This window comes from Stegostoma tigrinum, chromosome 21, assembly GCF_030684315.1.
Source record: "Stegostoma tigrinum isolate sSteTig4 chromosome 21, sSteTig4.hap1, whole genome shotgun sequence".
In the NCBI taxonomy this organism is placed as follows: Eukaryota; Metazoa; Chordata; class Chondrichthyes; order Orectolobiformes; family Stegostomatidae; genus Stegostoma; species Stegostoma tigrinum.
Window position 1 is genome coordinate 44134367 of NC_081374.1, and position 16275 is coordinate 44150641.

The 16275-nt window shown below is 42.4% G+C and overlaps 1 protein-coding gene across 2 annotated transcripts in view; it reads left to right on the plus strand.

The window, feature by feature from the left end:
• The window catches only part of LOC125462991 (bile acid receptor-like), a 302499-nt gene that overhangs the window by 213104 nt on the left and 73120 nt on the right, over positions 1-16275 (plus strand). For both annotated transcript variants that reach the window (XM_048553571.2, XM_048553572.2), the window contains exons 2-3: positions 9313-9376; positions 9497-9642. In XM_048553571.2, coding sequence (XP_048409528.1) covers positions 9546-9642 — 97 coding nt within the window. In that variant the 5' untranslated portion in view covers positions 9313-9376; positions 9497-9545. The remainder of the gene's footprint in view (positions 1-9312; positions 9377-9496; positions 9643-16275) is intronic.

Sequence of the window (16275 nt, forward strand, 5' to 3'; positions counted from 1 at the left end):
CTATCTTGGCTAAATAGCTGGTAGTGTGTGCAAACTGTGACCTGTGGGTGTGAAGCATTGGAGTAGCACCAAGTCTACGGAAATGAAGTGAAGATGTAAAGGTCATTTAGGAGTCATGATTAGTAAAAACTTTTGGTAGATGAGTGTTGGGGATATTTTTGATTTGATTTAATATTATCACATGTACCTAGGTTAGTATATGTTGGAATGCTGACAAGCTTCAGTAAAGACACAGAGCGACAGCAGTGGAAGGGTGAAAGCTATCATCCTGAGAAAGGACAGCAGCCTGGAACTTTGTACCAAGAGAAGTTTTGTTAAGCATGCAGTACAGGCAGCTCATACCATACAGAATATATTAGGATAATAGAACTGAGCAAATAATACAATGTTACAGCTACAGAAAAGGTGAACAAAAACAGCAAGATCAACAGTAAATTTTAAATTTGAGAGGTCCATTCAGAAGTCTTATAACAGCAAGGAAGAAGCTGTTCTTAATCTGTTGGTGTGTGTGTTTCAGCTTTTGTATCTTCTCCCTAACAGCAGATATTATAACCAGGGTGGGAGGGGTCTCCAATGATGTTGGCTACCTTCCTGAGGAAGCAACAAGTGTAGATGGACTCAATGGATGGAAAATTGGCTTGCATGATGAACTGGGTTGTGTTCACAACTCTCTGTAATTTCTTATAGTCCTGGGCAGAGCAGCTTTTTTTAAACAACTCACTGATGGGATGAGGGCATATCTGGCTAGGCAGCATTTATTGCCCAACCCTAATTGGCTACAGGGCAGTTCACAGTCAACCACATTGTTGAGAGTCTGGAATCACATGTAGGCCTGACCAGGTAAGGATGTTAGTTTCCTTTCCTAAAGGGCACTAGTGAATCAGATGGGCTTTTCCCAACAATCAATTCACAGTCATCATTACATTCTTAATGCCAGATTTTTATTGAATTCAAATTCGCAGCAAGAGTTGAACCCCAAGTCCCCAGAAGATTACCTGGGTCTTCAGATTAATAGGCGTCTGATAATTCCACTAGGTCATCACCACCTCTTGTGATCATATCAAGCTGTGATGCATCCAGATAGAATGCTTTCTTGATTTGACTTGACTTGATTTGATTTGATTTGATTTATTGTAGTCTCATGTACCTAAGTGCAGTGAAAAACTTTGTTCTGCGAGTAGTATAGGCACATCATAGCGGACAAGGACAGATCATGGAGTGCTTAGACACAGTGAGACATTGTATGGTGCATCTAGAAAAATTGTTAAGAATCATTACGGACATGCCAAATTTCTGAGACTCCTGAGGAAGTAGAGGCGTTGTTGTGCTTTCTTGATAGTAGCATCAATGTGGGTGGACCAGGACAGATTGTTGGCGATCATCACTTCCAGGAACTTGATGCTCTCGACCATCTCCACCTCAGCTCCATTGTTGTAGATAGGGACGTGCCTTACACTCTGCTTCCTGAAGTCAATGCCCAACTCTTTCATTTTGCTGATGTTGAGGGAGAGAATGTTATGCTTATGCCATATCACCGACACTCTGTCTGCTTCTTGTATTCTGTCTCATCATTGTTTAAGACTAATTAAAAACTCATCTACATAGTAAAAAAGGACCAATAATTGACATGTTTGACCATTATTCTTTGAAATATGTTCACAGTATTTTTTATTGAAAAGCCTTTTTGGGCTTTAAAAGTTTAAGATTTTTAGATTAAATGTAGGGATAGTGGCTTTTCCAGAAATCATTTTGACAGAGTTGGAAGGCGGTTTGACAGAGTTGACAGGTGGTCTGACATGCTGATCATTAACATAGAGAGACCTAGAAGATTAGAGATTGATAATTTCTTGATCTCGCAAGGAATTAAGGGCTATGGGGAGAATGCGGGTAAGTGGAATAGAAATGCCCATCAACCATGATTAAATGGAGGAGTGGCTCGATGGGCTGAATGGCCGTACTTCCACTCCTATGTCTTATGGCCTTGTGGTCTTATAGAAAATAGGAACAGGAGTAGACCATTTGGCCCTTTGAGCCAATATTGCTCTTTAATATGATCATGGCTGATTTGTCTATTCAATGACCTGTTCCCGCTTTCTCCCCATAACCTTTGGTGCTTTTAGCTCTAAGAACAGTATTAATTTCTTCCTGAAAACATTCAATATTTTGGCCTCAACCCCATTCTGCAGAAGAGAGTTCCACAGACTAACCATTCTCTGGATGCAGATGTTTCTCCTCATCTCAGTCCTAAATGGCCTACGCCCTATTCATAGACTGTGCCTCCTAGTTCTGGACTCCCCAGTCATCAGGAATGTCCTTCCTCATTTACCCTGTCTAGTCCTGCTAGAGTTTTATACGTTGCTATGAGATTCCTTTCTTACTCTTCATAACGAATATAGTCCCAGCCAATCCAGTCCCTGTCCATACATCAGTCCTGCCATCCCAGGAATCGGTCTGCTGAATCTGCTGAATCTTCACGACACTGGTTCTGTAGCCAGAACACTCCTCTTCAGGGAGGAGACCAAAACTGCACACAATACTCCTATTACAGCAAGACAGCCCTGCTCCTGTACACAAATTCTCTTGCCATGAAGCCTAACATACCACTTAGCTTCTTCACTGCGTACTGCACCTGCAATGTTTATTTTCAGCGACTGGTGTACGAGGATATGGTGTCTTGCTGCATGTTCCTCTTTCCCAATCCATCACCATTCAGATAATAAAGCACCTTCTTGTTTTTGTTAACATACCCATTAATGGTGTCACCAGAAAATATAACAGGCCAGTATGGACAATCTAACTTGAAATTCTTGACATAAGTATGCAATCCATGTACCTTTTGCAATGTATTATTACACCAGTGACTGAGCAGTGGAATAAGCTTGTACACTGTTCACTCATCTAGTTCTGTTACCTGGTATAAATGGCACTTGGCACTCCGTTATGTGTGTGTGTCAATGGACATGAACCCACAGCACAAAGGTGTTTCTAACTTTCCTTATCTAAACTAAAGCAGAAATCAAAGGAAATGAAGATGCTAAGTGTGGAGAACAGAAATATCACACTTGTACATCAATGTGTGCTGTTCTCAAATTGGATAATGAGACCCTTGTACTTTACCTGACCTGACTGAGTGAGAAAAGAAATAGATTTGTTTATACAATTCTCATTGGTGTTATCTATCTCTATAATGAGGACAAAAATATAAATTTAGGAATTAACAGAGGGCATTTTGGCTGTATAATACTGGAACAGAGAGGACATTTATCACTGTGAGATTGTGCAATATAAACAAGGTCACTGAAGTAAGAAAACAGAACCCAGAGGGAAGTATCCTTAAGGGAATAATTAGTGCAATGCTCCAGTTTTGCTCAACAGTATCATGACTGATGAACAGTTGATCATCTCTGTGCATAAACAGCTTAGGATATGCTTACATAGGTGTCAAAGGGAGAACAAGAAACAGCAGGCTCCTCTTATGGCTCAGTTATTACAAGTGGTAGAAGTAGTTAATGCAGACCAAGGGGAGAACTTGGAAAGCAGAGGTTTAGCTGGCTAAACTGGGGCACGGGAAGCAATACCTGTGCTGAAATGGGTAATTTTAAGACATACTCAGTATTTGACTTCAAAAATACAGAGAAATAATGTAGTGGATTACTGTGTATACTTATACAGCTCACAGTTGAAAATGATTTAAATTTTAGGTCACCCTGTTCCTGGAAGTGTATCTCAGATAGATGGTTAAAGGTTGGGAGACATGTGAGACAATCATGAAGGTTGACCTGCAGATAGTGGGAGGTAGTCAGAAGGGGAAGCGGGAGGAGGCATCAGGAAGGAATCTATTTGTATGGCATAAGCAGTCACCAGGAAGACTGCAGAACCAGAAGGTATGCTCTTGCACCACTAAAACTCACATTTAAGATTCCATAGTTGTGGTCTTGTGGAATTACACAGATAGTTTGTTTACTCTGAACACAGCTGACCTGGAGTTCAGAGCAGCCTGCTTTCAGGAAATGGATTTGAAGCAGGCATGGGGCTCCTTATATATAGATGCCTATTCCAGTAATGAATTTGAGCAATCTAAAATTTTTCCCATACGACGTGCAGTGTGTGACCAGTGCTGAATCAGTTTGGACAGCTAAATGCTTACTTTTCACCTGTGGAATGAACTCATCATTAAAACAAGTCCTTGAGTTAACTGATTTCAGCTGAAGGGGCAGGAGAAATATTGCAACAGAAACAGTTCCACTTGAATAGAGTGGAAAAAATTGACAAGGTTCAATCACCAGCAAAGTGATGGAAAGCATTGGTGACGAAGCAGCACTTTGAAAGAACATGCTGAAAAATGCTCTGATGGTTCCAATAGGACTTCGTTATTGCCTGGGTCGGAACACAGACAGACACCCTGATTCAAAAGGAGTTTTTGATATGACTGCTCTTAACACGAGGACAGCAGTTGATCCAGTGTGGCATCAAGGAGCCCTAATAAAATTAAAGCCAGTGACAATTCAAGGAAAATTCTTCACTGGTTGGACTATGTCTAAAGCAAAGTAAATATGTGAAGTTGTCAAATGACAATCTTCAGTTTGGACATTGCTGCAGGATTTTCTTCCGGCAGCTTCCTAGGCTAAACTATTTTCAAATGCTTCAGCAGGAGTTTAGAAATGTGGATGTTTGCTGATGATTGGACAATATTTGGTTCTATTCACAACTACTTAGAGAATAAAACAATGGGGCATATGGTGGGATGTTAGCAATATGGAATTTGAGCTGATGATGGCCATTAACATTCGTGCTACACAAGTTCTAGGTCACAACCATCTCTCCCTTTTGGTCCAGGAACTCCCCACCTACATCCGTGACACCACCCACACCCTCCACCTCCTCCAGGACTTCCAATTCCCTGGCCCCCAACACCTCATTTTCACCATGGACGTCCAGTCCCTATACACCTGCATTCCGCATGCAGATGGCCTCAAGGGCCTCTGCTTCTTCCTGTCCCGCAGGCCCGACCAATCCCCCTCCACCAACACCCTCATCCACCTAGCCGAACTCATCCTCACCCTGAACAACTTCTCTTTTGATTCCTCCCACTTCCTACAGACAAAGGGGGTGGCCATGGGCACCCGCATGGGACCCAGCTATGCCTGTCTCTTTGTAGGTTCCGCACCTACACAGGCTCCAAACCCCACCTCTTCCTCCATTACATTGATGATTGTATCGGCGCTGCCTCTTGCTCCCCAGAGGAGCTTGAACAGTTCATCCACTTCACCAACACCTTCCATCCCAACCTGAAGTTCACCTGGGCCATCTCCAACACATCCCTCACCTTCCTGGACCTCTCAGTCTCCATCTCAGGTAACCAGCTAGAAACTGATGTCCATTTCAAGCCCACTGACTCCCACAGCTACCTAGAATACACCTCCTCCCACCCACCCTCCTGCAAAAATTCCATCCCCTATTCCCAATTCCTCCACCTCCGCCGCATCTGCTCCCACGATGAGGCATTCCACTCCTGCACATCCCAGATGTCCACGTTCTTCAAGGACCGCAACTTTCCCCCCCGCAGTGGTTGAGAACGCCCTTGACCGCGTCTCCTGCATTTCCCGCAACACATCCCTCACACCCCACCCCCGCCACAACCGCCCCCAGAGGATCCCCCTCGTTCTCACATACCACCCCACTAACCTCCGTATACAATGCATCATCCTCTGACACTTCCGCCATCTACAATCAACCCCACCACCCAAGCCATTTTTCCATCCCCACCCTTGTCTGCCTTCCGGAGAAACCACTCTCTCCGTGACTCCCTTGTCTGCTCCACACTCCCCTCCAACCCCACCACACCCGGCACCTTCCCCTGCAACCGCAGGAAGTGCTACACTCGCCCCCATACCTCCTCCCTCACCCCTATCCCAGGCCCCAAGATGACCTTCCATATCAAGCAGAGGTTCACCTGCACATCTGCCAATGTGGTATACTGTACCCGGTGTGGCATCCTCTACATTGGGAAACAAAGCGGAGGCTTGGGGACCGCTTTGTACAACACCTCCGCTCGGTTCGCAACAAACAACTGCACCTCCCAGTCGCGAACCATTTTAACTCCCCCTCCCATTCCTCAGACGACATGTCCATCACGGGCCTCCTGCAGTGCCACAATGATGCCACCCGAAGGTTGCAAGAACAGCAACTCATATTCCGCTCGGGAACCATGCAGCCCAATGGTATCAATGTGGACTTCACAAGCTTCAAAATCTCCCCTTCTCCACTGCATCACAAAACCAGGCCAGCTCTTCCCCGCCCCCACTGCATCCCAAAACCAGCCCAGCCTGTCTCTGCTTCCCTAACCTGTTCTTCCTCTCACCCATCCCTTCCTCCCACCTCAAGCTGCACCTCCATTTCCTACCTACCACCTCAACCCACCTCCTCGACCTGTCTGTCTTCCCTGGACTGATCTATCCCCTCCCTACGTCCTCACCTATACTCTCCTCTCTACTTATCTTCTTTTCTCTCCATCTTCGGTCCGCCTCCCCCTCTCTCCCTATTTATTCCAGTTCCCTCTCCCCATCCCCCTCTCCGATGAAGGATCTAGGCCCGAAACGTCAGCTTTTGTGCTCCTGAGATGCTGCTGGGCCTGCTGTGTTCATCCAGCTCCACACTTTGTTATCTTGGATTCTCCAGCATCTGCAGTTCCCATTATCACTCCAAAAAGAGTCTGACAAGTTCTCTTTCACATGCAATGATGTTATGTGTCAAATCTCATGCACTGGTGCTCCTGGGAGTATACTATTTATCATAAACATAACTGTACCAGTCACATAAATACTTTGGCTAAACCAGATCAGAGACTGGGTATTCTGCCAGAATTGAATCACATACCTCCTGCTCCAAAGCCCATCCGCCAACTGCAAGGCACAAATCAGGGGAATGATGGATACTGTTCATGTGTCTGGACTATAAGATCATCAGAAATACTAACTGTTTGGTCTATCAAACCTGTTCCATGATTCACCAAGGTCAAGGCTGACTTGTCCGTAGCTTTAGCTTCACCTACCTGCCTATTTCCCAATTTTTAACTCCTTCATCAATCAAAAATTTCGCTTTAAATGCATTAAATAACTTAACCTCCACTGGTCTCTGTGGAAGAGAATTCCAAAGACTAACAAGCTTCTGAGAGAAGAAATTTCTCCTCATCACCACCTTAGATTTCAGACCCCATATTTTGAAACTCTGCCCTTTCCCTCTAGATTTCCCCACAAAAGGAACAGCCTTCTGGATTCTGTCCTGTTAAGTCCCCTCAATCTCATACGTTATCACCTCTGAATCCCAATGACCATGGGCTAACTTCTTTAGCCTTTCCTCATAAAACTAGCTCTTCAATTCAGGAATCCGCCCCAAAATTACCTCTTATTTAAGTGTATCCTTCCTTTAATAGGGAGAACAGATCTGTACATGGTACACCAAGTTCATTTTCACCAATGTGTAATGCAGCTTTGCAAGGCTTCCTGATTTTTCCACTCCATCCCCTTTACACTAAAGACCAACATTCCATCTGCCATCATAATATTTGATGTACTTGCAAACAAACTTTTTGTGATTCAAATGCAAAGACACACAAAGCCCCTATTCTGTAGCACTCTTTAGACTCTCTTTATTTAAATAATTGTGTTCTATTCTTCCCACCAAAATGGGCAACCTCAAATTCTCCCAGATTACAATCCATTTGCCAATCTTTTGCCAAGTCACTTAACTTGCTCTACCCCTTTGCAGGTTCCTTGTATTCTCTTGGCAACTTACTTTTCCATCTGTCATTATATCATCAGCAAACTTGGCTATGTTCAACTTATTAACAAGTATTATAATCAGTTGAGGCCCCAGCAACGAACTCTATGGCAGTTCAATAGTTACAGTATGACAATGGCCCATCATTTCTGAAAATGATCTATTCATCCCAAATCTCTGTTTCCTGTTAGTTACCCATTCTTCTGCCCATGCTAAATTATCATGAGCAATACCATGCACTCTTACCTTGTGCAGTAAACCTTTAAGTGGCACCTTATTGAACGGATTTTGGAAATGTCTCTATGTATGGGTTCCCCTTTATTCGCTGCTTGTTACAGCTTTAAAGAACTCTCTCAAGTTTGTCAAATATAATTTCCCTTTCACCACAACAGTGCTGACTCTTCCTGATGATGTAATCATTTTCTAAATATCCTGCTGCTATCTGTTTTATAATAGATGAGTTTAACTCCAACAAGACTCAAGAAGCTTGAGTCAGATCTGGCAGTGCCTCTGGAAAGAGAGAGAGAGAGGAGCAAGGGAGAGAGTGAGAGACAGACAGACAGATTTAATGTTTTGAGTCAAATATGACCCATCGTCAGAGCAGTTCTGATAGAGTCATATTGAGCTCAAAACATTAACTTTTTTTTAAACTGTTAATCTGCTGAGTTTCTTCAGCATTTTCCTTTTTTAAATTTCAGATTTCCAGCATCCACAGTACTTTGCTTTTGTCATTCAAGACAGAACAGCCTGCTTAATGAACAATCAGTCTGCCACCTTAAACACTCCCTCCCTCCATCACTGATGCACAGTTGCAGCAGTGTGTTTCATCAACAAGATAAACTGCAGCTACTCACCAATGTACCTCCATGAGTACTCTGCAAACCCTTGACTACCACCACCCAGAAGGGTAAGGGCAGCAACAGCACTGCCACCTGTAAATTCCTCTCCAGATCACAATCTATTCTGATGTTGAACTACATTACCACGTCTTCACTGTCAAGAGATCAAAATCCTGGAATTCTCTCCCTAACAGCAGTGTGGTTACCACACCCAACATTTTTGAAGCAATTCATGAAGTGGATCACCACCATTTCCTGTTGGGTAATTAGGGGTTGCTATTAAATGCTGACCTTGCAACAAACCATGCACCCTGTGAATTAGCATTTTTAATATACTCCCTTACTATTACTTGTGGTATTTTTATGGGGAACATGTCAAATTGGAACATAATCAAATTCCATGTGAATGCAATCTATAATCAATTAGGAACACATAATAAAGATGACTGTTTACTTGTGATAATATGGAGCAATACAAAATACATGTAAAATATATAAATAGGAAAAAGTAAATCTAATCTGATTATTGTCATGGTTAAAACCTTCACCACAATAGGGGAAATGCAAGATAATACTGCCATTCGAATGTAATTACATGCTACTTCTTGACAGATTTGCATACTGCAATAGTTTGTTTTGATAGAATTGCTCCTGATGAACGATATGCTTCATTATTTTATATTTTTATGTGTAGATTCAGAGAATAAGAAGATACCATCATTACTGATTTCTTACTGCTGTGTGGCAATTACATATTGGTAGGTATGGTGCAGGATATACAACCTGAACTTTTTTGATGATAATACTTACATCTTCATTGCTGTATTTCAAAGTTGAACAATTAACATCTGTTATGACAGCTATTCTTCTTTTTTCAGCCCATTTCAAGGAATTTGTTTTAAAATCCAAACAATAAACAGTACATGAATGAAACACTGGACAGGGTCAGAGGCCAACATGGCTGCACACAACCACTTAGCTCTCTCAGATGGATACTGCCTTGCAGAGACGCCCCAACTTTATGGTACGTATAAATTCATCACTGTTTCACTGTAAATCTTAAGAATGGAAGATAAGTTCAACAAGATGTACACAATATGTCTGTTTAAAGCAGTTCTCCTGAATATTTTTGGACAGAATACCCACAAGCAAATTCTTTTGTTGTTGAGCACATGCTAAGGTCATAAAGCAATAGGAGAAAACAGTGGCACTTACAAAATTAGTAATAACAAGAAAAAGGTATCCTTTGTTATTACCAATAAACAGCCTGGAGTCAGCTTCAGGTGCACTGCCCAAGACTGGTTTTCCCTCAGGCAATCATTTCCTTCACCATCACAAGTAGAACACAGGGTAATCTAACCTGGAGATTGCCTGTTAACAAAAAACCTGAGTAATTCCATTGAGTAGGGTGCTAGGAGGAGCAGAAATGTTCCACCCCCATTTAACCATTCTGCCAATCAGTGTTGCACCTAAACCCTGAACTTTCACCAATTAGGTTACTTCCTAACCCCTATTCCTAGGTTAATTCCAACTCTTACAACTCCAGGCTTCCAAGCTGATTGCCACCTTCAAACCCTATAGCTCTAGGCTTCACACTTGCTTCTGACTCCTGCATTTCCAGGACCACCAACCAGATTGTAACGTCTTTCACCCATTAAACCACATCCCTCATGCTGAGCATGACTCCCTTTTTGCATGTAGTCAGGTTTTCCACTTTGATGGGAAGAATAGAAGAGCAGAATATTATTAAATGGAGTGAGCCTGCAGAATATAATGGAACAGAGGAATCTGGGTTTCCTTATACATGAATCATTAAAGGTAAGCATGCAGGTGAAACGAGTCAAAGATAACAAAGTGTAGAGCTGGATGAACACAGCAGGCCCAGCAGCATCTCAGGAGCACAAAAGCTGATGTTTCTGGCCTCGACCCTTCATCAGAGAGGGGGATGGGGAGAGGGAACTGGAATAAATAGGGAGAGAGGGGGAGGTGGACCGAAGATGGAGAGAAAAGAAGATAAGTAGAGAGGAGAGTATAGGTGGGGAGGTAGGGAGGGGATAGGTCAGTCCAGGGAAGATGGAAATGGGCAAGGGGACGGGATGAGGTGGTAGGTAGGAGATGGAGGTGCGGCTTGAGATGGGAGGAAGGGATGGGTGAGAGGATGAACAGGTTAGGGAGGCAGAGAGAGGCTGGACTGGTTTTGTGATGCAGTGGGGGGGAGGGGAGGGGATGAGCTGGGCTGGTTTTGTGATGCAGTGGGGGGAGGGGAAGAACTGGGCGGGTTTTGGGATGCAGTGGGGGGAGGGGATGAGCTGGGCTGGTTTTGGGATGCATTGGGGGAAGGGGAGATTTTGAAGCTGGTGAAATCCACATTGATACCATTGGGCTGCAGTGTTCCCAAGCGGAATATGAGTTGCTGTTCCTGCAACCTTCAGGTGCCCAAGCAGAATATGAGTTGCTGTTCCTGCAACCTTCGGGTGTCTAGGATGAAGTGTCTAGGCCCGAAATGTCAGCTTTTGCGCTCCTGAGATGCTGCTTGGCCTGCTGTGTTCATCCAGCTTCACACTTTGTTATCTTGGATTCTCCAGCATCTGCAGTTCCCATTATCACAGGTAAAACGAGTCATTAGGGAAACAACTGGAATGTCGACGTCTATAGTAAGAGGAATGAATTTAAAAATAGAACAGTCTTGCTGCACTTCCAGGGCATTGGTGAGACTACAATTGGAGTACTGTGTACAATTTTGACTTATTTACTTAAGGAGGGATATACTTGCATTGGAAGCTGTTCATAAAAGGTTCACTAGGTTCATTTGATGGTCAAAGGGCTTGTCTTATGAGGACAGATTGAATAGGTTGGACCTGTAGGTATTGGATTTTCAAAGAATGAGAGTTGATCTTATTGAAACCTGCAATATTTTGAGGGACCTTAAAAGGGTAGCTGCGAAGATTACCTCCTCTCATCGAGTTGTCTGGAACTGGGATTCACATTTTAAAATGAGGCTTCCCACTTAAGATGAAGATGAGGAGGAAGGTCAAGAGCTCTCTCCACTGGGGAGTAGTGAAAGTTGATTATTGAATATATTTAAGGCTGAGTTAGCTGGATTTTTTTGATCCATGTGAGTATCAAAATCAATGTGTGGGAAGGCAGAAAAATGAAGGCTACAATCAAACAAGCCTGGAATGGCCAAGGAAATTCAAGGAGCCAATTGGCATGTTTCTGTCCCTATTTCTAATGTTCTTATGAAATACTTATTAATTGCTGATTGCTTTTTCTTCTGTTGGAACTAGCAACATGCTATGACATTTAGGAGAGGCCAGTTTCACACAATTTTGCAACACCAACCTCTACGCACGGATGCATCTCAGGCAACTGTGTCTTAATTTTGATGGCATCATAAAATTGATGTAATATTCAATTGTTGTTACTTTCTAACATTGATAATAAATTAACTACAATACAAATGTGCTAACGCAGTGAAAGGTCTTTGCACTAAGATTTCATGAGTAGAGATCTTTGTTTTTAAATATGCTTTCATATTTCAACTAGTAAGACCCACTTTCACATTGATTATTTTTCAAACACACTGCATTCCTGCAGTTTGTGAGAAAAGAGTAGCTTCTGACAGCAATTTGCAAAAATAGAGAGAGTTTGCAGCATCAATTATGTCCATTTTTAGACAACTTGGCACTCTATCAGAAACCATTGCATTTACCAACTCCCCAATTGCTATAAGCAAAAACCATGTACTGCTCAGTTAATTGCAACAAACTTTAATTTAAAAGGGTCCCTTCTTTGCTGAAGATTTCCTTCTAGACTGAAATTAACTTGTGTTAAAAGGAGCCAATTTAACCAGGCATTCTTGAATTAACAAAAAAGATTAATCTAATTACAAAACGTGAGACGAATGAGTATGCAACACGTGCACATGGATTAGAAATAAGAGGTGAGCCCAAATAGGTAAAAGTTAAGAAACTAGGTTTACAATCAGTTTCTGAGTCATTTACAAAAGTGAATAGTTGAATATTGTGATCATTGCGGTCAAGGTTACCTGTAGCATGTAATTGGTGGTTGAACAGTCTTTTTGAGATTCTTGATTTTTGTAGCTGATTGTAGTTCTTTTGTCCCATTTCATTTTTCTAACAGGCTGGCAGCACTTGAAGTGAGAGAGGGCATTTTCCTGCATCACAGGAGTAACTAGACAATGACTCTTTGACTGTGCCCTTCATTGCACATCAATACTTCAACCCAGGCTGGTACAGGGAAAACACACATTGTGTCTGGGACATAATCCATGGGGCTGGCAAGCTATTGAGCAGAGAACGGTCAGACCCTCACTATCTTTGGGGCTAGAAGTGATCACAGTCCTGTCAGTTTAAAGGTTCTTTGACACCTTTAGGTATTACTTCCCAGTACTACCAATCAGATTTTGTTTTTACAGTTTCATGACATTCCGCATAGAAGTCTTCTCTGTAAAATCATACTTTGGAATCAAGATTTAAAATGCCTGTCTTATTTGAGTTTCTAACCTATTGTCATAACATTTGCTCTGCTAGACAAATGAAATGAGATTCATGTATAAAGACTCGAATGTATTAAAAACAACAATCACACTCACACAAATTGACTCTCTTTGACTCAGTCAATGTTAACTTTTCAATTCCAATTAAGTCTCTAACTTCTGTATAGGATATCTGCAATTATATTTATTTTCTCAGCAATGTGTTTTCTCAGTGGTATGGTTCAAGGAACAAACTCCAGCAGAATGACATGGTTTTCTGGCTGTTAAATATTTCTATAAAAGTTAGTGAGTTGTCATCAATGTATATTATGGTCTATTGGACATATATCTCAAAGTGTTTGAGGGCCTGCCCTAAACTAATAGCTTCCTTCTCTATGGTGGAGTACCATCTCAGATGTTTGTTTAGTTTTTCTGAGAAGTACCCCATTGGACTCTCCAATCCAGATTATTCTCCTCAAGAAGAATAGCTCCTAACCCAATGGCACTCACATAGATGTCTGCTTTAAATGCTTGTTCAAGCTTTTGAGCCGTAAGTACAGGCCCACTTGATTAAAATAGTCTTCAGCTTTTCTAAAGCAGTTTGGCATTTGTCAGCCAATACTACTTTTGCCTTTTTGTGTTAGCATCACAGCTATACAGCTGTAGTTTGGGATAAACTTACAGGAGCACCCACACATTCCCAATAACACTGTGCTTTCCTGTTTCATTGTATGAACGAGGAAGTGTGCTATTATTTCTACCTTTGCTCCTCTACACAGGACTTGTCTTTGCCCCATTACAACTCCTAGATAGGTCACTTGGGCTTTACAAATTCTCTCTTTCTGAGATTAACCATTTGGTAGCTGACTGTATTTTCTGTAAGAAGGTTTCCAGTTACACTAAATACAGTTCCCAGGCATCTCTGTACACTCAGAGGTCATCGACGCACATTACACAAGGCACAGGACACCATTACTTATGAATCACTGCGCACTCATCATTCACAAGTCTGTGAGATGGGTCTACATTTACTCCTCAGCACCTTCTTTTTAATACAGTAACATTTGGGGACTGCTTCGGCTTCAGCTGCAGTGTGATCAGACTGAGCTAAGGTTTTTACCACTGGGCAACCTTGATGGCTTGCTACAATTGCCTCCTTGGCTGTATTCAGTACTCATGAGAAAGGTTTAAGGTAACTAGACCAGTGAGTCTTCAGCTTGTTATACCACCTTAGCCTCCACAGGCTGAATTTCTGTGGCCATGGACCATGTAAGCGCACATCAGGGAAAAGGTCATACACTTTCTTCTGCAGCTGTTCAGCTTCCCTGACTTCAGTAAGCTTCTCAGAAAATACTGAGGATGAGCTGACTAGTGCGAACTTAAAATACCCATTTTACTGCTTCAGAATCAGTGGCACTTTCCTCAGATAAGAGGCAGTAGATCTCATGCACTTTCTCCAAAATCTTACTCTGCAATAAACAGGGCCAATGTTGGACTGGTCACCGTAGCTGTTTTGCCACTTGCTCTAAACACATAATGAAAACTTTTATGTCTGCCTCTTGAAACTTAAGAATTAAATGAGCAAACCAATTGCCTTGACTCTCAAGTCTCAGCCAGTAGTGTCTTCATTTGGAACAGCAATGCTCCTAAGTCCTCAGCTCAAACCGACCTGCTTCAAGTTCCTTTTTCTTCGTTTTTCATGAAAGCCTGTCCCTTCACTAATTGCTCTTTCCTCTCTCCCTTTGTGTTCTCTCTCTTTCTCATTTCTTCTCCTGACAGTCTAAAATCCACCATTCCAATTTCAATCTCTCCACTGTTATACTACACCCTTCATCATCCTCAGTTTCTTCCTGAGAACTGTTAGCCACTGCTTTTAAAATTTTGGGTTTTCTGGCTGTTTGGTGAAATTCTAATAAATAAATTTTGTAACAGTCTGAGGGATGGAGCAATTAAATCCTCAGAAGTAAACCCTTAATTGTGCTAGAAATGCACTTGCATCAAATGCAGGTATTTCAGTGCAATTGCGAAGCAAATTCAAAAATGCCTTTTGCAGTTTTTTGTCTTCAAAATTGGTTACAAAGTGACAATTTACCTACTCTAGCTTTTACGCTTCATCTGTGGGTTCAAATCATAGCAAGACTCCCCAGTTTGTTAGAAGCAATCTCTGGGCAAGGTCCCCAATTAATTAGTGTTCCATTCAGGATACACTGAATGTTAGGCTATCTGGTGAGGAGAATTAAACTGGCTCCCGTCCTTTCCTCACCCACCATCCCTGGTTCGTTGCAATTACATTAATTTAAAAGGGCATTATAAAGGATGTAATTACAGGACACTTAAATAACACCAAAGCTATTACATAAAATAAATATAGATTTACGTGAGGAAAATCAAGGCAGTGTGATTGATGAGAACATAGCTTTAGGGCAGTTTAGACATGTTGAGTGAATGGACAAATACATGGCAGATGCAGAATAATGTGTTTAAAAGTGAAGTTGTCCAGTTCAGTTGGAAAAACAGGCAGCAGAGTATCATTGGAAAATGTTGATGTGCAAAGGGATCTGGGTATCCTTGTACACCAGACATTGAAAGTAATCATGTGGGTGCAGTGAACAGTTAAAAAGGCAAATGGTATCTTGCCCTTCACAGAAAGGGTTTGAGTTCAGAAGCAAAGAAGTCATACTACAACTGTACAGGGCCTTGGCAAGGCCACACTTGGAGGATTAGATTAAATTCCCTACAGTGTGGAAACAGGCCCTTCGGCCCAACAAACCCACACCGCCCCTTGAAGCATCCCACCCAGACCCATCCCCCTATCACCTACACTCCCCTGAACACTACAGGCAATTTAACATGGCCAATCCACCTAGCCTGCACATCTTTGGACTGTGGGAGGAAACCGAGCACTGAGAGGAAACCCACGCAGACACGGGGAGGATGTGCAAACTCCACAAAGACAGTTGCCCGAGGCTGGAATCGAACCTGGGTCCCTGGTGCAGTGAGGCTGCAGTGCTAACCACTGAACCACCGTGCTGCCCCCAAATTGTGTGCAATTTTGATCTCCTTATCTCAGAAAATATATACATACTGTACAGGGAACGCAGCAAAAGTTCACCTGATTCTTGGAATTGCAGGGTTTTTTTATGAGGAGAGATTGGATTG